Below are 24,046 nucleotides of genomic sequence, written 5' to 3' on the forward strand. Positions count from 1 at the left end.
TTGGAGAAAGTGGAAGAATTTGAAGGTGCCGATACAATTTCTTCTTTCCGAGTGTGTTGAGTGAAGCAATGCATTGTAATGAAATACAGTGAGCAGCACTGTGGATATGCAGACACCTTCATTTAAAAAAAGAAGTCATTGGGTTCTGTGGCCATGGTAGGCTGGGTGGGTAAATGATGTTGTTATCATAACTCAGCTCCATTCTACCGAAAAAGATGCTTAACTAGCAATCTCTCTCTGTGAAGAAAACTTCAGAGAAGTCTGTTAGCCCATAGAACTAAATATATACATTTTTTCTTTCAGGGGCTAGAAGCAAGCTTTTGTGGCAGCACAAATATTGATCATTGTATGGGCAACAAAACAATTCATTTATAATTGATACAGGCCACCACGATTGATCTTCATGGCTACTGGTTCCTGTCTCCATAAAATGTGCTCTGTCACTTAACAAATCTGAAAAATCTAAATGGTAATCAGCAGTAATCTTATCAAGTACAACAGGGAGCAGAAGGAGTGGGTTTTTATAACCAGAAGGTGAGCCACACATGGGCAATGACAGACACAAAGGAAACCTATTTTCCAATTGACAGAAAGAAGACTTGGTTCCCACCCAGTACTGAGGTGCTGTTAGCAATCTAAGATGTGACTTTGAAAAGTCCTGTTCTGGACATTCCGGAATAGATCTCCTATCATCTCCTTTTTGGAAAAAGAGTATTTCTTTATGATAGTAATTATTATTATTATAAATTATTATTTATTATTATATTATAAATTATAATAATAAAAATATATGTGATAAACAGAAAACATTATTATTACTATTGTAACTCTTAGCACGAAGAATTTTTCTTTTATTCCAACTGTAGAAGCACAAGCAAATTTTTATGGTGGGGCAAGTATTAAAAAAGCAAAGCATGTACAAACTATTTCCTTCAAAATCATTAATCACACTGGGAAATGATCACTAACTTTAAAATCACATATTCAGTGACTTAACCGATAATGGCTGTCGTGGTGAGGGTGATAGTGGGGAAATGCGGAACTGTGTAAATTATAAAGAGATCGATACTTGGCTCTACCTCCTCACCACCATCACCGATATGCAATTCTCATCTCCAGCACAAGCTTTTGAGGCGATGTCTATTTGCCTTAAAAAACTGTTGTGTGACTAATTCACTCAGAGTCTCTGCAAGATGTAAGAAAGCCTAGAATTTGCATCTGGTCTTAAGTCTCTCATGTCCAAGTTGCATGTGTTTGAAGAAATAATGCACAATCATATACTGAAATGTAAAGTATCATCTAAGACTTTAAGACCCTGGAGATGGCTTTGGTGACACTTCTTATCTCAGACATACACTCCCATCACCTTCTTCTTTATTGGTAGGAATTGGTGTACCAAAAATGACAGACCGGCTTTTTTTTTGAAGTCTACATTTCTCTGGTGACCACATCATTTTACTCACTACAGGTCCATTCTTCGCAAAGCCTGCTCGCTCCCCACCAAGGGGCACTGCAGGGTCACTAAATTCACTCTCATCTCTGCTCACCCAGAGATGCAAAAGGACACCAACGCCTATTTATGTGAAGGTTCTTTCTCTTATACCTTAGACAAAATCCTCTGAGACAGTTGCTGTTCCCAAATGACTCCCTCTCAGAGATGACTGATTTTTTCCTAATGTCTGAAGTTTCCTGCAAGCTCAAATGCTTCTTCCTTCTCCTTTCCCCAGTTAACTTTCACTTATCCCACATAATTCAGCTCAAATATAATTTCGTCAGAGGTTTTCCTGTCCTCACCCTGCCTCCTAACCTCCCACCCCTGCTCTGTCACAGCTCTGAAATTATTTGAAAATCAAAAGTTTGAAAAAAAAAACAACTCTGAGGAAGTTAAGGATATGTATGTGTATATAATTTTGTGTCTGTATGATGTGCGGTCACGATGATATTAAAACACAAACATATGCAGATTTCATGTTCAGATTTCCAGTGTGACAAGTGCTAGAGGATCTATAACTCCAATATGGAGTTATTTTTACATCAAAAGAACCGTCCATGAAAGTTACTGATTGATGCTTTAGTGCAAGTGTATAAAGATAAGGATACATATATTTTTAAAAATCTGGGTTGTATATATACAATGGAATATTACTCAGCCATCAGAAAGGATGAATACCCAACTTTTACATCAACATGGATGGGCCTGGAGGAGATTATGCTAAGTGAAATAAGTCAAGCAGAGAAAATCAATTATCATATGGTTTCACTTATTTGTGGAACATAAGGAATAGCATGGAGGACATTAGGAGAAGGAAGGGAAAAATGAAGGGGGGGAAAGCGGAGGGAGAGATGAACCATGAGAGACTATGGACTCTGAGAAACAAACAGGGAGGGGGGATTGGTTAGCCTGGTGATGGGTATTAAGGAGGGCACGTACTGCATGGAGCACTGGGTGTTATACTAAAACAATGGATCGTGGATCACCACATCAAAAACTAATGATGTACTGTATGGTGACTAACATAACATAATAAAATTAAAAAAATAAATAAAAATCTGGGTTATATTTATGATCATGTTTTCCAGGACCAGCATGCTAAAAGGAAAAAAAATTCAGTCCCAAACTACCCTACATAACATCAAAACTATGCATCAAGTAGGTAAGTTTGGGGCGAAATAGCAGAGGGCTGCTATGGATGTACTGGGTTATAGAAAAGATACTTTTCTGGGGCACTTGGGTGGCTCAGTCGGTTAAGCGGCTGCCTTCGGCTCAGGTCATAATCCCAGGGTCCTGGGATCGAGCCCCACGTCAGGCTCCCTGCTCCGTGGAGAGCCTGCTTCTTCCTCTCCCTCTCCCTGCTGTTCTGCCTACTTGTGCTCTCTTTCTCTCTGTCAAATAAATAAAATCCTTAAAAAAAAAAAAAAATCTTTAAAAAAAAAAGAAAAGATACTTTTCTTATATTTATTTAATGAAAAAAATAAGTGAAGCACTTTTCAAATTTCTTAGTTCTATCTATGGAGTAAGCATTGTGCCCCACGGGATGGGTGGGGTAGTGAGGAGAGGGAGATACTGAAGATCATTCTCTGTGCATGGTTTTAAAAGGGAGGCTTTCTCCAATGGGTAAGAGCCCACAAGGAACAACGTGATGACTAACTAACTACCCCTGCTTGAGGCACTACTTCTGCAATTTTCTTAAAAGAAAATAAAACAATAATGAACAAAGTATAGGAAAAAGTCAACATGAATGGCAACTGATAAGGTGAACACTCATTTATCAAGTTCAATGATAACAAATCAGCCTTCATGCAATGCCTGACCTGGAGAGAATCCATAAGTAATTTGAAAACTGGAATTACCATGAAAAATATAATAAAGAATTATTTCACCAATCGGTGTGATAAAGGAAGCTATGTAATAGCATTTGGCAGTGGCTCCAGAACAAAACAATTCAGTAAACAAATGAAGTCATGACAAGGGAAGGTCATAAAGCAGACTCTGAATGTGGCCAATGAAAGTGAAATTAGATTTTTTTTTTTTAATGGCTACAAATACAAATGTTTGTCCTTTAGTAGCACTGTCTTTTTTCAAAACATGGGTTATAAGATCAGTGATAGCATCAGGACATTAGCGATTTCCCAGTTCGTTCTTTTGGACTACATGTAGATGCTATCAAAAAGGGACGTTCTCAGAAGCATAAAACAAAATTTTAAAAATCCATTATATGTAAATTCAAAAACATTTTATCTGCGGTGGTATTCACAATTTTAACAATTTGATGGGAAGCTTGTAATATTCACACACTAACACCACCAAAAGAGCAAAAGGCATTGTCCCAGAAAACAAAATAGAAATCAGAAAGTCTTAGCAAGCTCTCTCATCTCTTCAATCTAAGTGTGTGGATATTGAAAAGTGGTTGCTTTTATCTTTAAACAACACTGTTGTTTGAGTAGCTATGCTCCAGGCATCACATTTGGACCATTTGTTTTACCAGCTGTTTCTAAAAATGTGTTCATGATGGAGACCTTTTCTGTCGATCTCCAAAATTGCTTTTGTTGAGGGCTTTCTCCCCCTTGCACAAGAGAAAGGGTAGAGAAAGGGGAAAACGACATCTGCTGAAATATCTCACAGCTTCAGGGAAGGGCTGCAGTCATAAGTTGCACGTGAAAGAAAAAAAAAAAGAACCACCAAAAAAACTCTGATAAACTAATGACTGAAGAGACTACAGCATTCCTTTGGACTCAAGGTAATCAAATGTTTTAATTCGTTCATATAATCTCCATAGCAGCGGTGACAGATGTTCCCTACAAGGAAGAGAGTCTCAATTAATCTATAGCTGGTTTAATTTTCTGGACATCCTATCAAGGGAGAGAAGGAAGAAGAGGGAGGTAGAGACAGAGGAATGCGAAGTTTTTAATTACTCCTTTGCAACTGCATCCTCTCCTCTATGTATTCCCTCGGACAAGCAGAGGTACAGCTGAGGGTGGTCGGGCGGCAGAGATTACTCAGCACTTAAAGGCTGGGATATAAAATCAATCATATTCCCAAGTGCCCGTTGAAGGCCACTTCACATCCCATCTGTGTTTCTGGTTTCCGAGCACAGATTTTAAACTTTCTGGTAATGGGTCATTTACAGGCTACCTCATGCCTACTGCTGCCGTATGACCACCTGGTGCATCCATGGACCATTTGTCGCTTGATGAACAGGACTGACCTCCGGGAAGTGGTGTGTGCTCAGCTATACAGAGCCCCCTACCTATCATCATCATCATCCTCTTGAGTTCCTCCAGCAGCTTCCTTGCAGAGCCTTACACCATTGACTTACACCATGGACTTAACTCAAATTCATGGGAAAAGCAGGAATTCACTATTTTTTTCCAAATTACTGGTCTGGCAGAGTTCCTACGTCTAAATATTCCCATGATTTCCCTTGCTGGCCTTCTAATATAGCTGTGTGTGTGTGTGTGTGTGTGTGTCCTTACTTTCTGATAACAAATACATACTCTACATAGAAATTCTGAAGTATGAATAACAAAATGAAAATCACCCACTGGCCACCACTTAAAGATCAGCACTGATGATATAATCCTTATGCCTGATTCAGGACATCAAACCTCTGACTTCCAGTAAACACTCAGTATACTTGGCATGGCTCTTTATTAGGCTAAATTAGTGTAATATTTTCAATATTTAGATAATAAATTCTGTTAAGCAAGAGGTTACTGGTACAGATGAGCCAAGAGATAGAAAAGGTAGGAGGAGATGAGAACCATAGATACAATCCATTGATTGCCTTTAGTATAGATCATATCCTTTCTTTTGGCTGGGGACTAAGGTTTTTGACCTTCTTTTGACACAAAGATGGATCACATTAGCTCAAATGTAGACTAACTCAGCGTGGCAAAATAGCTCTCTCTACTCTGCTATGAGGGTTCAGATGGAAAAAAAATCTCAATTTAGATTCCAGTCCTTAAACATTTCTATTTTTCTTTAAGCATGTTTATGTTTATAAACTGATTTTGGTTTTCTCATAACATTTATTCTGGAATTTTTTGGGAATCTCCCATTCTATTTTGTGCCTTTCATCTATCTCTTTGTGCCGGGATTCAAAAACTATCTTTATATCTAAGTGACCTACATGTAGAATAAAGTCCTAGGGCCTCAGTGAAATAAGTGGCTTGATCTTAAGATCATCTAGTTCATAATAAAATTTTAGATTTTGGTCTTCAGTCTTCAAAATCTATTAAATCTAGTGTTCCATTATAGGTAATACTTTAAATCTCATTTTCTGGTTTCTGGATGTTGGTCTATTTGTTTTTACAGAGACCAGTAAAATGTAAAAGAAAAATCTGTGGGGAAGGACTAATATCCAGTTGCCAACTTCTGTTTGCTAATTAAAGATACTACAAACCAAGACAAAACATTATTTTTGTGAAAGACATTGATTTAACCATCAAAAACCGGAAGATGCAATCTCAGAATATAGGGTAATTCTATAAGTTTAACTTTGTGGAAATTCTATATATATTGTCCTGACTTTTCTGATTTCACCATGGATGAGCATAAATTTTGGCATTGCATGACACTAGTTTTACATGTGAGCTTTGGAACCATAGTTCCAGTTTGCCCCATCATCTGTCCTCGGTGTAGGAAGGTGATAGCGTGAACAACTCATCATTAGAGCATACACTGGTTGAGTCTGTATAAGCCACTTCTAGTCCCCACTAATTGTTTTGCCATTTAGCTCCCCTAGTGGCCAGTACAATAGAGAGGTATAGCTCTGACCCCTCAATGGCCAGTAAGAAGAAGAAAACCGATTTTTATACATCCTCTGAATTTTCTGCTGGATACTATCTCAGTTTAGAATAAAATCTCTGGGCTTTTTTTGTTTTGTTTTGTTTTGTTTTAAAGATGTGATACACAGTATCAGTAAAATGGCATGGATTATGGATTTAGGACACTTGGGATTTAATTCTAACTCTAACAAAAACTAGCTCAGTGATCCTGAGCAAATCTATTTACCTATGTAGGCTTTAGTTTTGTCACCTAAAACAAAATAATTACAATGAACTCTTAAAAGTTCTTCAAGTGTATACTCTTAGAGTTGTGCAAACTCTTAAGATTATAATAAAAGAAAAAAAAGATACAGAAAAGACCTTTAGCTTATGGGAGTTTGGAAGAGGGATTGCCAGTTTTAATTTGATACTCAATGACACCAAGTGGTACCTTTGCCAGAAATCTTAACTGAGAGCACATTCCTCAAACTTTATGAAGGGGTAAGATCTAAAGGAATTTTTAAGGATGGGATGAAAAACACTATGTGTGTCATCGTTGTATCTTGTTTGACTTTCATGGGGTCTATTTTTATTTTAACATCTTAAACATATTTAATTTCAATGCTGTTAAAAGAGGGCACGTGCTCTCCAGTTTATCAGAGTTCGTGCTAGTGCTGATTGTGAGAGATCTGGTCTACTTCATCTATTCATACTACCCAGATGGCCCCTGAGGACTGAGTTTGCCCGTCTGCATTATAGGGAAAGCTTGTAATGCATAAGTGTAAGTAAATAAAGAAATAAACAAGCAAGCAAACAAAAAACTAAACCAACCAATCAACCACACAGTAAAATATCAGGCTACCGTAGGCATAACGAGAGAAAAAGAAGTCGACTTTCTTTTGTTACGTTCCTATCAGGTCGTCCATCAATAGGCCTTAATTTACCCTTGTTTTACTCCTGTTTTCTACAATCCCTTTCATCTCAGCGGCTTATTAAAACACTAATTCCAAATTATGGTGTTTTAGAAGCCAACCCTTACGCCGCCTGCCTCCAAAGCCTCTCCTAACAGCTCCCTCTTTCTTGTCTCCCTGCATTATCTCTTCATTCAGTTTTCTGCTTTCTTTCTGAGCCAGTTTAGGAACTTATAACTCCAGGCACAGTACCACATCAGGGGGTCTTGCTAATGGAGAAAGCTCTTCCTTCATGCTGTCACTAAGCATCACAGCTCCCCAAAGTTAATCTTACACTCCCCCTGGCATTGGGATACATTAAGTTCTGGCTTCACAATTTACCTGATACTCATACAGGAGTTCTTCATGTTGGTTTTCCATAGATTTCTAATATTAAAGATGCTAAAGGGATTAAGCACTAATTCATAAAATAAAATCCTTAAGTAACAAATGCCATTTCCGCAGTCATACTAATATGGCTTTGAACCTGGATTTTCATAGCCTGTTCCTGCCTAACCTATTGCCAGGTTGTAGAAGACATTATTCTCCTCAGGACATAAGGACGCTCCTTTCTGCGGCCTATCGCATAATCCGTTACCTCCAACACTCAGAGGGCTAAGACATAAATAAATGCTTTTGCCCTCAATGCAGGAAGGAATCCTGCGTCCTTCAATTTTGTCTGCCCCATTCAGTTCCTGTGCCTGTCACCAAGAACGTTTTTCTCACTTTGCTCTGCAAAACTTATAAAGCTACAAATCAGAAAGTACAGGGAAAGAAGAGGTTCTCAGCAGGTTGCAAATATCATATCTCAGTCATTTAGACATTTGTCAGCTCAATAACCCACAGCCAAGGTTTGGGGAAGAATTACTGGGATGTGACACAGCATGTGGGCTGGAGTTCAAGGAGTCTATTGCCAAAAAGGTTTGGAAGCAGGGGAGAAGGCAGCCCATGCCCAGCCATGGCAGGGAGTCCGAAAGATAGATTTGCAAAAGGAAGGGCAAAGCATAAAGCTCTTACAAGAAATGCAGTGTACACGCAGAGTGGAGATGACCCTGGTAGTGAATGTTTGTTTGTTGTCAAGTTTCATATCTGAGATAATGACGTATTGGAAACAATGAGTTCTTAATGTCCTATCGTTATCCTATGTGGTCTCAGGTACTTAGTGGAGAACTCAACAGATGTGTGTTAAGACTGGCGGTAGAATGAACAAGAAGGACTCATCTATACATATTTAGGTAAGGAATTTGTCGTTGTCACACATATGTGACTATCAGAAGCCTCTCAGATGTCTTCAGATCAGGGGTCAGCAAACTACCCCATCCAGTTTGATGCCTGCTTTTGAAAATGAAGTGTTATTGAAACATAGCCTCCCTTGTTCATTTGTGTATTGTCTGTAGCTGCCTCTGTGTTACAACAGGGCTGAGTAGTTATGACGGGTCATCCAAGACTCTTAAAATCTAAAATATTTGCTCTCTAGCCCTTTATGGAAAAAAAAGTCTGCTTGACCTTTGCTCTGAGTGATGGAGCGGACAAATTGGAACACTTGGCAATACAATGTTGCCAACTGTCGTTATCTCTTAGCATAAAGGTGTCTCTGTTTCAGAGCTAAGATGCAGTGCAATTGCTCAGTGTAGAGGATTACTCAAGCGATCGCAACTGTAACATTTTCTGGTTTAGGATTTGACTTCAGGACTGGTTAGGACCCATATAGCTTGTCATGAGACACTCAGATGCTTGGGCAAGCTCTAGTTTCCTTGGAAGGATTCTAATAAAAGCAAGCACAGCTTTAAAAAGATGCTTTCTTTTTAATTGTGAATTTTAGTCCTTAATAACTCCTTTTGTGATTCTTTTCTTGCATAGAAAATTTAAGGGCCCGAGAAAGGCTTGGTTTTTGGTTTTGGGGGATTTTGTTGTTGTTCTTGTTGGTTTTGATTTTTTTTTTTTTTTTTGTAGTTTGAAATCCATAATGCGAGAAAATGAGAAAAACGAGGGGCTAAGAAAGATGTCCTCTGAGGTCTATGTTCACTTATTTTGTTGCTTTCTATTATCTGTAACATCTAAAACACTGTGCTCCAAGGAACATAATTATTTCAGAAATAAAGAAAATACAGCATCTTACCAGAACTCTAAGAGCCTCTATCTTCAGAGGGGTGGTTGTCTGATCAAATGTTCTAAACAGGACTGCTGATGAGTAATGAGCGAGAAGCCCCAATGCACAAATTATTACATAGGTGAAATCAAGAGAGAATAACTTCATATAAGTGATGGTATTTATCCTGAATATTGGAACCATTCCACCTCACAGGAAACCAGGGTGGGTTGTTTCAACCATAGCTGTTTAGATAAATCATAACTGAGCAATTTCATAACCCCAATCAAACAATGCTTTTGAAGCCTTTGAGAGACACAGTAATTAATTCATTTAACTAGTATTACCCAACCACTTAATATACTCAATACACAAACTTTCTGTCATTGTTATGCAGGAAGCATGTAGTTCTTTTATATATCTGGGTTAATGGAGAGTAAGCGCTATAGAGTAAGAGACAGTATAGCATAGTGACTAGTGTGTGGGCTTGAGGGCCAGTTGGCTTGGGTTCAAATCCCTTCTACTTCCTTGCTGTGTGACCTTGGACAACTTGCTTAGCTCCTCTGTGCCTCAATTTACTCATCTTTAAAATAAAAACGATAATAATAGCCCCTCACAAGATTGCTATGAGGAGTAAAGAAGTTAAAAATATAAAATACTTAGGACTATCCCTGGCTACAATTAAGTGTTCAATGAATATTTACCGAATGAAGAAACAAAGATGAAGCAGTGGCAAACCCATACGAGGAGGCCTAGAAATCACTTCAGGGGACTCTATTCAATATTATATATGCTATCACTGAAAGTTGACCACAGGGGCAACTAACCCTGACATCAAATCAAAGTAAAATATTGCACTATCGGAAACCTAATCACAGAATTTTTCTCATCAAATTAGAAGGGCTAATAAGATCCAACACTTTTCCTTTTTAAGTGCTAGATCTCTCAAACTTTTTTACAAAGCAATGATATAGTATGTAATAGGAAAATGACTTTTTTAAGCTTCAGTCATTTTTCTGCAATACAATGGTTCTCATGCTGTTTTAAGTGTTAGTATACTAGTTTACTCGATGAGAAAATGTGGAAGTAAAGGGTGTTGATATATTTCACTGTGCAGTTGGTTAATTAACATGCATCAACTACTGTAACTAAATAAAGTTCATTATATTTTAAAAGTTACAAAACATAACAACTGAGTAATGGAATCATGCTGGAGATTATAATTACATGCTAAGAAATGCATCTATTATGCCTTTCTAAAGCTCAAGAAGCAAAATTTGTGAACCTAGGAAATATCTTCTTCATCTTCAGTGTTACTAAGGGAGGAGTATTTGGCAACTCTATTTTGAGGAAACAAAATTAGTGAAAGCTCCACAAATAAGCACATGATAGTTCCAAAATTTAGTGTTTTAGTAAGTGTTTAATCCGGATCCTCTGTGCACACTGCAGTAGAAATAAAATGTATCCATTTTCAAATGGATTTGGGCTTGAATCTTACCTCTGCCACTATGAGCATATAATGCAATCCTGAGAAGCAAAGTTTTTGAGTCCCGATTTTCTCAACTGTAAGATGGCCATAACAGTTTCCCACTCATAATAACTTAAAAAAAATTTAAATCAATCCCGTGTTTGAATGCCCCCAGCATGGTACCTGAGCCAGTGGGGTGCGAGAGTCAGGTCGTGACGGCTGATTACTAGCACATTTTCAGCAATTTTGCAAGTTGGTTGTTAAACAGCCATCATCAAAAATTAAAGTATATAAAATTGCAATCAAGTACATTATGTTAAAAACAAAGGTATTAAAATCTTAAAACTCATTACGTCCTAGTTATATTACTACATTTTACTGTTATCTATGCTTTTGAGGTGATTGATGTCTGTAGTATCTGTATGGTGAAAATACTATATAATCATGTACTAATGAGCAGTACTTCCCAATTCTCAGTTTCGTGTTGTCATATTTGTAGCTTGAAGTCGGCCATGGTGGCAATATTTTATACTACAGAAAACACTACAAATTAGGGCTGTGTGTGTCTGTGTGCATGCTGGTTCTTAACCTTTATGGACCAGCTGCTTTCCCTCGTTCAGCATGAATACCTCTTCCTCCCTCCCTATCCCCTTACCTCCCCTCACTCTCTTCCTCCTTCCCTCTCTCCCTTCCTGTCTTTTTAAAAAAGTTCTTCTTAGTCCACAGTGCCCATTAGTCTCCTCTTGCTTTGCCCTTGCCCTACAGAGCAGCACAGAGCTACCCTGACATGACTGAAACATCTCATCATAAAACCATCTGCATCAAAATGCTTCCTCTTTTCCAGATTAGAAATACAGATTTTAGAAATCTTAGGACTATTTTAAAAATCTTTAATCTATTAATCCATTGTATACCTATTTTATATTCTCTTGCTCAACCTTTATGAATAAGGAGGTGAAGTTACAAAGATTCATTTTCATACTATTAGTGTTAAACAAACCAAGTCATCCCCCAAAGTTCCTGGATCCTCAGAAGCATAGTCCAGCACCTGAATAATTAACTGGGTACTTTTTTCCACTTCTGTCTCAAGAAATTCAGACTCTATTCTCATAATTAAAGCTATTACATATGTCATGTTCTTTAGAAAGAGAAAAGGAGGGATTTAGGTCTAAGTCAAAGTGTTGGCTCTGTAATGCTTCCATGAATTAAAAAAATAATATAAAATATACATCATTTGACTCCAAAAGATCAAAAGATAATCTTACCTCAAAATATGCATGAGGTAAGATTTAACCAGTGGGTTAAAAAGCTTTTTTTTTTTTTTTTCCTCCAATGCCTTGCCAAACACATTTATATTTTAGGTTGAAATACATAAACATAAATGCATTTCATAATAAAACACATTCAGATTTTCACAAATTCCTTACCAATTCAGGAACAGGTACTGCTCTATATAGCAGAAATGAGGATGTTCCCTTACTAGCATTTTCTGAAAAACCTTTCTGTTCATCTGTTCCTGAAGAAAAGGTTTAACTAGAAGATTGATAATCAATAGAAAAACTCTCCAGAAATCAGCCTTTATGTGAAATTTCTTTAATAGTAAGCCCATTTGATTATGCCAAAAAAATCAACAAGGGTTTCCTGTTGTTTTTGATTGGGTGGTTGTTTGGCTCTTAGCATTAGCAGTTTCCCACTGTAAGTTTTGCCCCCTTAGCCAGTAAAAAGTGCAACTTATGACTTCCAGATGCAAAGCACAGTTATCAGCCTTACACTTAACTGAAAATTTGTTTTGCTTCTTTGTGAAGTTCCCTAGGGGTGAGGTTGAAAGTAGAAACAAGAGGGGAGTGAGAAATAAAAGGAGAGCATTTCAAACCACATATTACAAACAGAGAACAGAATCACAGAACAACAGCACAAGAGTGGACTCCAAGACAAGATGGCAAGACAGATGTACCAGACAAGAGACATATGCTCAACTGCTGTGCCAAGGGAAGCAAATACAAGAACGAAACCATACAGAGATGTTGTGAGAGCAGCTCTGGGGGCTGCCGTGACCCAATGGAAATAATAGGAAAAATGAGAACCCATGAAATTATAACTACAAAAGAAAGTTACACCCCCAACTCATACACTGGACTTGCTGGGTTAGCCTGGATGTGTCACTTGGATGAAACACAAGATGGCATCGTTACAACCATGCATTGGTGATGAAGGCCATGGTTAGTTGATTAGCTACAAAACTATCACTGCATGCCACACAATGATCCTGGGCTGGTCCAGAAATAAAAGATACAACAAATATTCTACATCTGCAATAAAATTCTTTTTATGCCATCTGAAATTTGTGGATAAGAATATGTTTCTCTCTTGTATCTGGATGTCTACCTGTCTTTCCTTCTTTCTTTTTTTTTTTTTTTCTGGCTCATCTGTCCTCCTTTCAGTTAATTATATTGTCATGGGGGGAGGAGGGGTGGAGGGAAGGCAAGTGGCCTGTGCAGATATGGGGAAAAATGAAAAGGGAAAAGGAAGGAAATTAAAAGGAAAAAATATATCTATATAGGAGGAAGAAGAGGAAAACACAGTATTTCATTCTTTTGTACACAACTTTCTTGGATTTGCTGGGGTTTGTTTTGTTTCAAGCATAAATATAAATACTGGAGGGATATGCTGAAGGGGGAGAAATTAGAGATTAGGATGGCAAGAAAAGATTTTGTTGCCTTGTTTGTTTTGTATATCTATATATCTCTCAGTATTTTAAAAATGACTATTATTACCAATAAAAATACAGCAATGAGTTTCACATAGCCATAATGACCAAAATACTAAATGTGAATCAAAACAAAATAAAGTAAATTGAACCACCAAAAATTCATGCGGCACAAGATGAGGTGAAACGACAGAAAATGTTTTTCAAATATATACAAGGTATATATCTATTTATATATATACACAGGAACGTGCATATATGGATAGATATATCTGTATAATTTTTTCTCTCCACCCCTCCCAAGGATAACCGAATTATGGAATCATCACTGTAATTATGATACAGAAGAAAACAAAACCTAAAGAAAAGTTCACATGCTTTGTTCGCGAAGTTAAAACAGTATCATGCATGTCTATGTTGGCTGATATAAAAATGAAGGTGTGAATTTCTGTGTAAACACATGACTGATGGCAGGGACTGTTGTTAATCTCTGTTTACATTAGTCTAATATCACTTATACTGTGTCTACATATATATGGCGTGATAGGTACTCTACATTTAGTATGCACACATATTATATACAAATATATATATATATACACACAGTATATATACTGGGACTTAATGGGAGAAAAAATACAGAACAAAAAGAAAAAAAGAAAACTCATAAAAACCTTTCCTTAGAAACCCAATCCCTCTTTATTAATTTGGAGGAGGGGAGGGGGCTTGCTTAATGATTTCATTAAGCTCACTTGTTATCAACTACTTGCATTAGCATTTGAAATCAGAAAGTTCTCCTGAGTTTGGCTTGAAATTCTCCCTTCCCCCATCATGCTCATCCTTACTTACCCTGCTACCCAAGAAGACCTGGCCCTAGACCATACTGTATGTGTGTTCAAAGAAAAGTTTATTACTGAACTGTATTAATTTTTCAATCATAGTGAATCTGAAATTCTGTGCCCTCAAACTAAGATACAGAAGAATGATTTTTGGGGTTAAGTGATTCCGTCACTGGTTGGTATCATCTTCTATGATTTTTCTTGCCCATCCTTAGACGGGATATGCTATTGCTGAATTAGCAACCTCTCCTCCAAGTTCTGATAATATTCTAGGCATTTCCATTCATTGTCCACACTGTTTCTTCCCTTTCTTTCCTTTTTTTTCTTTTTATTCCCTTTATTTTTGTATCTGTCTTCCCTAATAGACCATGAACTCCTTGAAGATGTTATGTCTTATTTTTGTTTTCCTAGCACCTATTCCAGTGCCTACATATAGCAGTCACTAAAAGTTATTGCACAAATCACTTATTAAACTTTCAAATAGAAATGTGTATACTTACACATTGATCTTACTGATTCCCCTCCCTTCTCAACATACCACAAAATCTTGGGTAATGGAGATAGATTTTTTTTTTCTTTTTTATCATTCTTGTTATTAGATTTACTGTTTTTATTATGAAAACCATGATATTGGTAAATCCATGAGCCACCTATTTTCTGTACATCATGCCTGAGCTATCAGTTGCCTAACTGCCTACTAGCCAATCAGTAGACTTTCCTACACTTATATTTCTATTCATACCCTAATTATCAAAGCAATTTACCATTAAGGATTTAAAGGGCACATATTTGCTTCAATAGCTTAAAAATTAGCTTGGGTTGAAGTGGAGTTGGGTTATAAGAAAGTGATACAATTCATCACTGAGTGGGTTAATGAACGAAAACAGAAATTATGCCATTAAATTGGGAACATTATGCACCCATAAACATACTCTATTAATTTATAAATCACTGGATGAAATTCAAAAATGGGTAGGATTTAGCCTAGATCTAAATGTGTGGATACTTATTTGCTTTTGCATACATTAGACATGTATTATAACTCAAACGTAAAAATGAATAATGTCTATAGCCAACAATGATTAATTAAATTAATGAAATTTACATCTATTTATATTCTTCTTAGCAAAAATAAAACATTTCTGAGATTACTTCCATTATCCCTTTATTAAAAGTGTTTTAAAGTGGACTTAAGCTTCAAGGTGGATTCTGGACACTGTGACACTCAAACATTCCTATGGCATTTTATTTAGGCATTTACTATTCTACTATACACTGAATTTTTATTTAATTTTAGAAAAATTTTTCCATATGGAAACTCAAGATTGTAAATAGAATCATTATGTCATTAGTCAATTTCTCCATATGGAAAAATATTTTTAAAATTAAATAAAAATCCAATTCTTTGTAATAAAAATGTACAAGTTGCTAATGCTTCAAGCTTGCCGAAAACACTAATGACAAGATGTATTTCTATAAACACTTAAGATAGCATATATCATATTTAAGGTCAATGACCAGCACATTTAGTTTTTTTTTTTTTAATCTGTAGATTCTGAAAATAATTCTTATCTTTCTGATCCAAAATCAGTATTATCTTAACATTCCAGCTGCATTTTCCATGGCGATCCAGCAAATAAAAACCCTAAGGATTTGGTGAGTTTTTAACAATTCAGTGCCAGACTTTCATATTATAAATACTGAGGAATCTCAAACTGATAAAGATTAAGAACCCAGGTCCACCTGGAGAACACAAATAAGGCTATGCTCTTGGTGTTTTGCCAGATTTAAAATTTCACCCACACTGGACTGACTAACGAAGAGGAACAAAGTAGCAAAAACACTGAATGCAAATGTGAGAGCTGTGGATTTGAGGAGTAAAAATACATCTAAGAACCACTCTGGGAATAGTAATTATTTTGTGATCTCAAATTACTGCCAATAGTTTAAACATCTCCCTCAATCCCACCATTATGAAAGTTGTTTAGCACAGTCCTATTGATGGATGGATGTGTTTCATACTTCCTTTTACTGTCTGCCTTCTGGTGGAAGGAGTATCCCTTGAGATTTGATAGAGGACCCGTTAACAAAAGTGGAGGCAAAAAACCTGGCTAACTGATAACCAGAAAAATGTATCCCAGTGTAACGGCTGGATAAATTAATATGGTTAATTGTTGACATGCCCATTTCTCAGGTGTAAAAGGCATTTCTTTTTATTTTTTATTTTTTCTCTGCTTTGTGACCCCTGCCTTCAGGACTTTAGAATATTGAGACTATAAATATATAAAATTCAGAAAGTTGGTGATTTTCAATTACACAAACGCTAACTTAAGATCACAATGTTTTGATATTATTTCTATTTCCAAAGACGGAGACAGTGGGGGTCAGACCAGGGAAGGGAGAGAAGATTTCTTTTCCATTTGGGAAGTGACTTTTGTCAATTTCTCTATATATCAGAATCAATTACCATACTTTAGATCACAAATGTGAATTTACTAAAGACCTTAATTGTAATTTGACTTCCCATAATATCATTTATCAATAATCCCATTTTCTAGTGGTCATCTGAATCTTCCCCAGCTTCCCTATTTTTTGGTTGTTGTTGGATCCAAAGAGGTGAGAACAATGAAATATGAGTTTACTGCACAATTTCATATCAATAGAAGTGTACTTGGGAAGGAAAGAGTTTGTTTGCAAAGACACAAGTCTGGAATATTAAATAGACACTGACTTCCTTTGCGGGGAATACAATCCACGTGTACAAATTAGGAAAATTAAAATCTTGACCCTCACTTTTAGGTACTTAAATAGTTATTCAAATATTCTTCTGAATATTTTCATTTAATGCAGGTATTTTTATATGATTTTATAAAGTTTCGATGCTAGTTTTTCCATGTCAATGTTTAGAAAATGCAATTTTACCTGTGACTTGTTATAAAAAGCAGAGGATTCTTTTTTTTGAAGAAGAAATGTGGGTTTTGTTAGGGTGATATTTATTTGCATGGAATCATATATTTTAAATAATTCAACAGATTTTATTTAGCTCTTTAAGGGAAGATGAAGTTAGAGATACGAAAAATCTCCAATTTTAATTTAAGATTATGAGGTATTTTGAGAGTCATACAAATTCAGTCAACAAATACTCCTTGAGCTTTCACTTTCTGCCTTGCTCTCATGGTCTAGGGTTTTTTTGTTTGTTTTTCACTCATTACATCCAGAGAAAATTTGACACTCATTGGACTTAAAGGTTTCTAGACTATCATCAGCCAAACTCCCCCCAAAATTTAAGTGGTCCCTAAAGATGATCTGATTGAGCTGTACAAATGAGGGTGATCCCTAACTGCCAAAGTGGGTGGTGGGTGTGAAAGGCAATTGCTCACATCTGATTCAAAACCAGGAGCTTTAAAGCCCATTTTGATTTAAAGAAGATTAAAGAAGAAAAATAATTTCATTTAAAATTTGATGCCCATATGAAAACAAAAGTTGTTGAATAGAGCATATACTGAACTATGCAAATTTATGAAAAATATGAGCTTCTAGTGAACCTAAATAATCAGGAAAGAAGCTGTAGAAGTTAAATGCTTTCTAACTGAGACAGCTAGAAAATCCTAAACTGGCTAACAAAATGAGAGAAGAAAAGGTCATTGTTAAGTAAGATGAAACAAGGCCTGGGTAATTAACCACATTTAGTGTATTTCCGTCAAACATCAGGCCTGGAAAAGAGTAAAATTTGAGAAACTGAGGCAGTGAGTTAGAATGTTCAAACCCAGAATTTTAACCTCAGTATTCACACAGAATCTCAGACTAATGATTTATGTCAAAGTTATCTAAATGTCACCATTATCTATTGCTGCACGGCAATGGAAGATTTCTCTTGAGGTAGGGCAAAACCTACCTCCAGAAACAACTGGTTTAAATTTTCCTGATTTTTAATCCAAATTGTTTTGGGAAGATGTGAAGGCTATGGAAATATTTCTCACTGAACACAAAAGAGGGCTCGGCATCTCTATGCGTATAACCTTCATCAGTGTTAATCAGGCCCCCAGGGTAAAATCTCTGCTTCAGTAGGAATGTCTATCTCCCTCCTGTATTAAATATGCCTCTAACATATTTCCCTGTGTATCTGAATCACTTATCAGGAATACCTTACGGAATAAATAAATTTAGAAAGAAGAAACACTCGTTCTTCAAATGTGAGGAGTTGAATAATCCCAGGCGGAGGGGATCAATATTAGTCTCATAGAGCTACATGTTAGCTCCTTCAGGGTGAACGTTCTGTCACCTACTTTATTTATATGCCCCCTCCCACACCCGTTGCCGAACACAACAGAGTGTTTTAAAACCTGCTTTTATCTCCCACCTGCCCCATGTAATTATATTACTCAAGAAATGCCGGCATTGAATTTCTGTCCTCTGCTTTTGAATCAGATGAAACACCTGTGCAGCCACTAAAAAAGCAAATGGACTTAGTTTGGTGCCATTCAGGTTTGGGCCTGTTCAACTTTAACACCAAACGGCAATATACCCCCACAATTTGGGGAGCTGAAGACCTTGCGAATCACATCTGGAAAAGCCCTTTGTTTTATTACGGAGGTTGCTATGGAGATGACCATGTGTAGGAGGCAGGGAGGTAGTGGGGGAAGACAGTGGCAATATTTTGTAATGGTCAAGCCTTAATCTTTGTAAGACGACTTAAAATCAAGTTTTGAACAACAATGTTGCATATATACACATATTACTGCTTTGAAAGCAAGATAACCAGAGAGGGGATAAACAGAAAATCCAAATTAAAGTCTAGTATCTTAAACTATTGGCCATGAAATCGGCCAACTTAACAAATGTCTTGGGGATCATGCCATATTCATATCTGAATTCCTAAGATCTGGTACATGCCTAACATACACAGTTAACTCAAAAAATATTTGCTGAACTGAATTATTTTGGAGAGGAAATTTATTTCGGTAGTAAAGCTCCTAATTCTATTTTCCAACAGCTCATTTATGAAAATTATTAGAACAGGAAGGCCTCAACTCTAGAGATATACTGTATCCTGTCCTAGGGCTCAGAAATATTTATTGAATGAATGAATGGATGAATTGAGTGAATAAAAACTTGGTGCCCAAATTCTGGTATAGACTGGATATATCTGCCCTCCAGTGTTATTAAAACCTCATGTAGTACATTAAGATTATTATCTAATAATATGAAAAAATCTGACCACACCAGACCAGAGTTACTTTCCTTCTTCACAACTGAGCTCCTAAAGGAACAGGTCACACTCCAAAATGGAAACACCCTACCTATTATTATGTCTCTGTGTAATGCTAAAAACAGAAACCCACAGAACTTCCTGATTCAAAGCCACTTGCAAGACACCAGTCAGGCCTTCAACAAAATATGAAAAAAAATGTAAATCATCTTGGGGTAAGAAATGGAAAGTTTTTACTTTTGTTATTTTTTTCCACAAACCTTGAATTTCTCTAGAATTAGCAAAAGAAAATGTTTAATGGCTCACCTTTTTTTTTAAAGAAAAGAAAAAAATAAAGCAACCCAAAAAATCAACTAGAATATTCTGTTTCTCTTAGCCTTTGCAGAAATAAGATCCTAACCCAACTCCAGCTTTTAATTCTATTAAATATACACAGAAATTCGATGATATCTGTTCTCTATTATATATATATAAATGTTTAACTTATAGCAAGTCTCAAAACAGACGACTTGGAAAAATTGATAGGAAATAATCAGGGACCGCAGTTGCCTGCTGGACATTATATAGCTCAATATAAAGAAAGACCATAAAATAATCAAAATGTATCTGGGTGCGAATGGGGAACACACTGAAGCATCGAGTTGCGAAAGTCCTCTTAACTTCAGCACAGTAGGTACATTTTGAAGCATCTCAGCCTTTGACATGGCATGGTTCAGTACTAATTTTGTGTTTACTATGCTATATTACTGCACAATTCTCTAAACGCACAATGAACAAAATTAGTATAAATATAATACCATGTTAACTGCTGTTGAAATCCCATGGAAAATGTGTGGGGTTTTTTATTGTTGTTTGGTTTGGGTTTCTGGTTTTATTTTGTTTGCCACACAGGCTCAGAACAATTCATGAGGTTTAAATGATCTTTATAGCTCCACTTTGGGTTCATGGAGTTTTGATGTTATTCCAATATAGACATCTTCATGCCCCCACCCCCTGTCGATTTCATAGCTGCCAGGCACTGCTGTACTTTTCCTGTTCCCACAGTTAATCTGGGTGTCCGATTGCTCAAAGTTGGGTGGTACACCAGGATTTTTCTTTGGATATCAGGAACTGATGTTAAATTTCCCTGGAATCTTATCCGCTCCTTCCATGGGATTTGATGCTTTTGATTATATATTAATATTTATATATGTATGCTTATACATATATAGATATAGTAAATACACACATTAACACACTATAATATATATAGAACACATGAATAGTCACATATATGTATGTATTGTTTTTTGCAAATGTAAAAAAAAAGCAAGCAAAACAAGACTGACCTAACCTACCTGTACTCGGCTCACATTCAACGAAGTCTTCGTCATCGCTTGAACATTCAGCAGATGAAACAAGGTCATCTGATGTTGGCTGTGTGTGTCAAAGGAAAAATAATGGGGTAGGGGGAAGGGAAGGAGAGAGAGAGAGAGATAAGGAAACCAATGAACAAAAGCATCAAAGACTTATCACTATGTCCTGCCTCCCATCATTATTATGTTTCTCTTCTCTAAAGAGGGCATGCTGGAGGATAGAGCATTTTAAATTCTTGTGTAGCTGTGAATGGCTATGGGTTCAGACAACCTGTATGGATTTTATGAGAAGCTGAATGACTCCAAGCGGTTCCAGGAGGCTCAAGACTATCCCATCCCTGTAAGTCACATCATACAGCCTGACTCTATTCTGATTTTAATTTCAATTTTGAGAATCTGAAGGGCAGGAGAAGGGATATACAAATGGTGGGCCATATAAGAGTGCAAGCCAGCATGGAAAGGCACTGCAAACTTTGAGAGGGTTTCGGTGCATATGGTGTGTGGTCTCAAGTGCATGCTTTGGTGGTTGTGAATCTATAGGCAGGCATAATTAATGAATGCTGTGGAATGCAGTCTGTTCAGGAACAGCATAATGGCTTTTCTCGCTAGCAGTGATCTCTTCATGTAATTGCTGCAATTAGCTGAATTAGTAATGTAGGCCAGCAGAGAAATACCACATGACAGCCTCTGGACACAGAAAGACTGTTTCTGACAATAGCAGAAAAAAATCTGGTTGCCACAGTAGTAATTCAACTTGTGACAATTTTTTTTTTTTTTCTATTGGATCCTGCAGAAACTCCCCAATGCCAGGGAATCTGCTGCAAGAAATACAGGAAACTGGGTATGGACAATAAGAAGGGTCTTTGCTACACAGAAGATGAGAAGACTACTTTCTGTACCTGATATATACTGCATGCACAATAAATACTATTGAATAATAATCTATAGATCTTACATAAAAAAAATTTTTGTCCTACTATGTGCATAAGAGTACTCAATATACAGTAGTTGTTCAATAAATGTTCATTTCTTTTCCCTTCTTGATATTAATAATATTAACTGACTTGCTTGGTTTTATTATTCCCAATGCATTGAAGTCTGAATCCATATTCAAGAGGAAAGGCAGTTAGAAGCCAGATGCTGAGCTAGACATGTGTATATATATTTATTAGTTATAGCTGTTATTAATTGATTAGGTACAATTCTCACAACAATTCTTTGGGATGGATATAATTATTACATTTTTAAGGAGAACTTAAGTTCAAAGAGGACACAGGGCTAGTAAGAAACAGGGAGGATCTGAACAGATACATCTTAGTCAAAGTCCGTATTTGTGATTCACCTAGGCTCCTTTTACATCCCTTCTTCTATGATGTTAGTTTTGGACTGAACTATGTCCTCCAAAATTCATATGCTGCAGTTCAACCCCCCAGTACCTCCGAATATGACTAGTATTTGGAGATAGGGTCTGTGTTAAAATGATATCATTAGGGTAAGCCAAATCCAATATACCTGAGGTCCTTAATAAAAAGATGAAATTAGGACACAGACATGCACAGAGGGACGACTATGAGAAGGCACAGGGAGAAGAAAGCCATCCATAAACCACAGAAAGAGTTTTCAGAAAAAAACCAACCCTGCTGACACCTCGACCTTGGACTTCTAGCTTCCACAACTGTGAGAAAATAAATTTCTGGTGTTTAAGCCACTCAGTCTGTGGTACTTTGTTATGGAGGCCCGAGCAAACCAATGCACGTGACAACCCACATGCTTAGCATTTCCAGACAACATCCTTTTTGAAATATACACACGAAGCATAGAATTACTGGACACGACAAAGGACAGCAGAAAAGTCACACTAGGTAATTGAGTTCACTTAACTAACAGTGGTAGAGAGGTGCCTTAAACCATGCTATGGATATTTATTCTACATTTGACAGGGAGATACTTCAACCCTGCTCCTCCTTAAAGTTAATAGAAAAAGAATTTTCAAACATACTTTTTTTTCAATTAGACACTACTGAAGTGTGCATTTCATTTTCAGCAACCAAAGCTGAAGCTATATCCCAGAGCTGACATGATTTAGACCTGGTGAGCAAACCTCCTTGGAGTTTCCTGTTGTGTCTGGGCCCTCTGCAGGCCCACTTTCAGTTACTTAGGGAAGGGAGGTGGTAGAGGAATACATGTTAACTGTGCAGAAATGCAGAAGGCAATCATAAGAGGCAAACGGCCTTTTCGGAAGGGTCACAATCCTTGTTTGATAGTTCGAAAGCATGAGTTATCCATGGACGTAAGACCTCCCTCAAGGCAGCAAAAATAGTTTTAGGTACGTGGGGGGATGCATCCTAGATATGAAAATGTTTTTTTTTTTTTTCTAATTTTATTTATTTATTTGTCATAGAGAGAGAGACAGCAAGAGAGGGAACACAAGCAGGGGGAGTGGGAGAGGGGGAAGCAGGCTTCCCACTGAGCGGGGAGCCCGATGCGGGACTCGATCCCAGGACCCTGGGATCATGACCCGAGCTGAAGGCAGACGCTTAACGACTGAGCCACCCAGGCGCCCGAAAATGTTTTTTGACCTGCCAAAAGCCTACAGTACTTAAACAAATATACAGTATATCTGTGGTATTAAAATTTTATGGGAGAAGGGCAATTAGGCGAAAAATTATCTTAAAAAACTCCTTAGAGGGTGGTAATAAAAAAGTGGTCGAGAATACATTTCTAAAGGTAATCAATTGGAAATTGGTGACTTCATTATAAGGACCTTGCAGAATGGCCTGGATGTGGCATAACTACCTCGGGTTCCTAGTTTTTGAGTGAAAACCAATGAGTTACATGAACATCTAGTGAACTCATCTCCAGAACTGATAGCCAAGCAAGAATTCTAAGAAAGTTATATTAATTTTGATTGGCCAAAAATATGATGTCGACTTCTTTTTCAAGAAAAGTACTAGACTCTGAGGTTGAAGGATATTTACTATTTTCCTCTCAGCATCCCCCTGCCTCCTCTAATATTACACAAATTCTCCCCGTAGCTACGTGGTTTGGGTGACTTTGTCCCCAGCACCACTCTCCTTCCCCAACACCACCTTCACTTCTGTCCCCAAAATGGGCCCCAACCGCCACTGCAGACCCCACACATATGCTCTTCCACGTTTCCAC

General features: G+C 37.0%; 1 protein-coding gene across 12 annotated transcripts in view; it reads right to left on the reverse strand.

Moving 5' to 3' along the window:
• NRXN3 (neurexin 3) overlaps positions 1 to 24,046 on the reverse strand; it is a 1,456,830-nt gene that overhangs the window by 29,867 nt on the left and 1,402,917 nt on the right. For all 12 annotated transcript variants that reach the window (XR_014148330.1, XM_081830134.1, XM_081830131.1 and 9 more), the window contains one exon: positions 20,867 to 20,945. Coding sequence is in view for 11 of the 12 variants with exons in the window: in XM_081830134.1 (XP_081686260.1) it covers positions 20,867 to 20,945 (79 nt within the window). In the remaining variant the exon portion in view is untranslated. The remainder of the gene's footprint in view (positions 1 to 20,866; positions 20,946 to 24,046) is intronic.

This window comes from Leptonychotes weddellii, chromosome 9 (genome assembly GCF_054177405.1).
Source record: "Leptonychotes weddellii isolate Sample4059 chromosome 9, ASM5417740v2, whole genome shotgun sequence".
Lineage (NCBI taxonomy): Eukaryota > Metazoa > Chordata > Mammalia > Carnivora > Phocidae > Leptonychotes > Leptonychotes weddellii.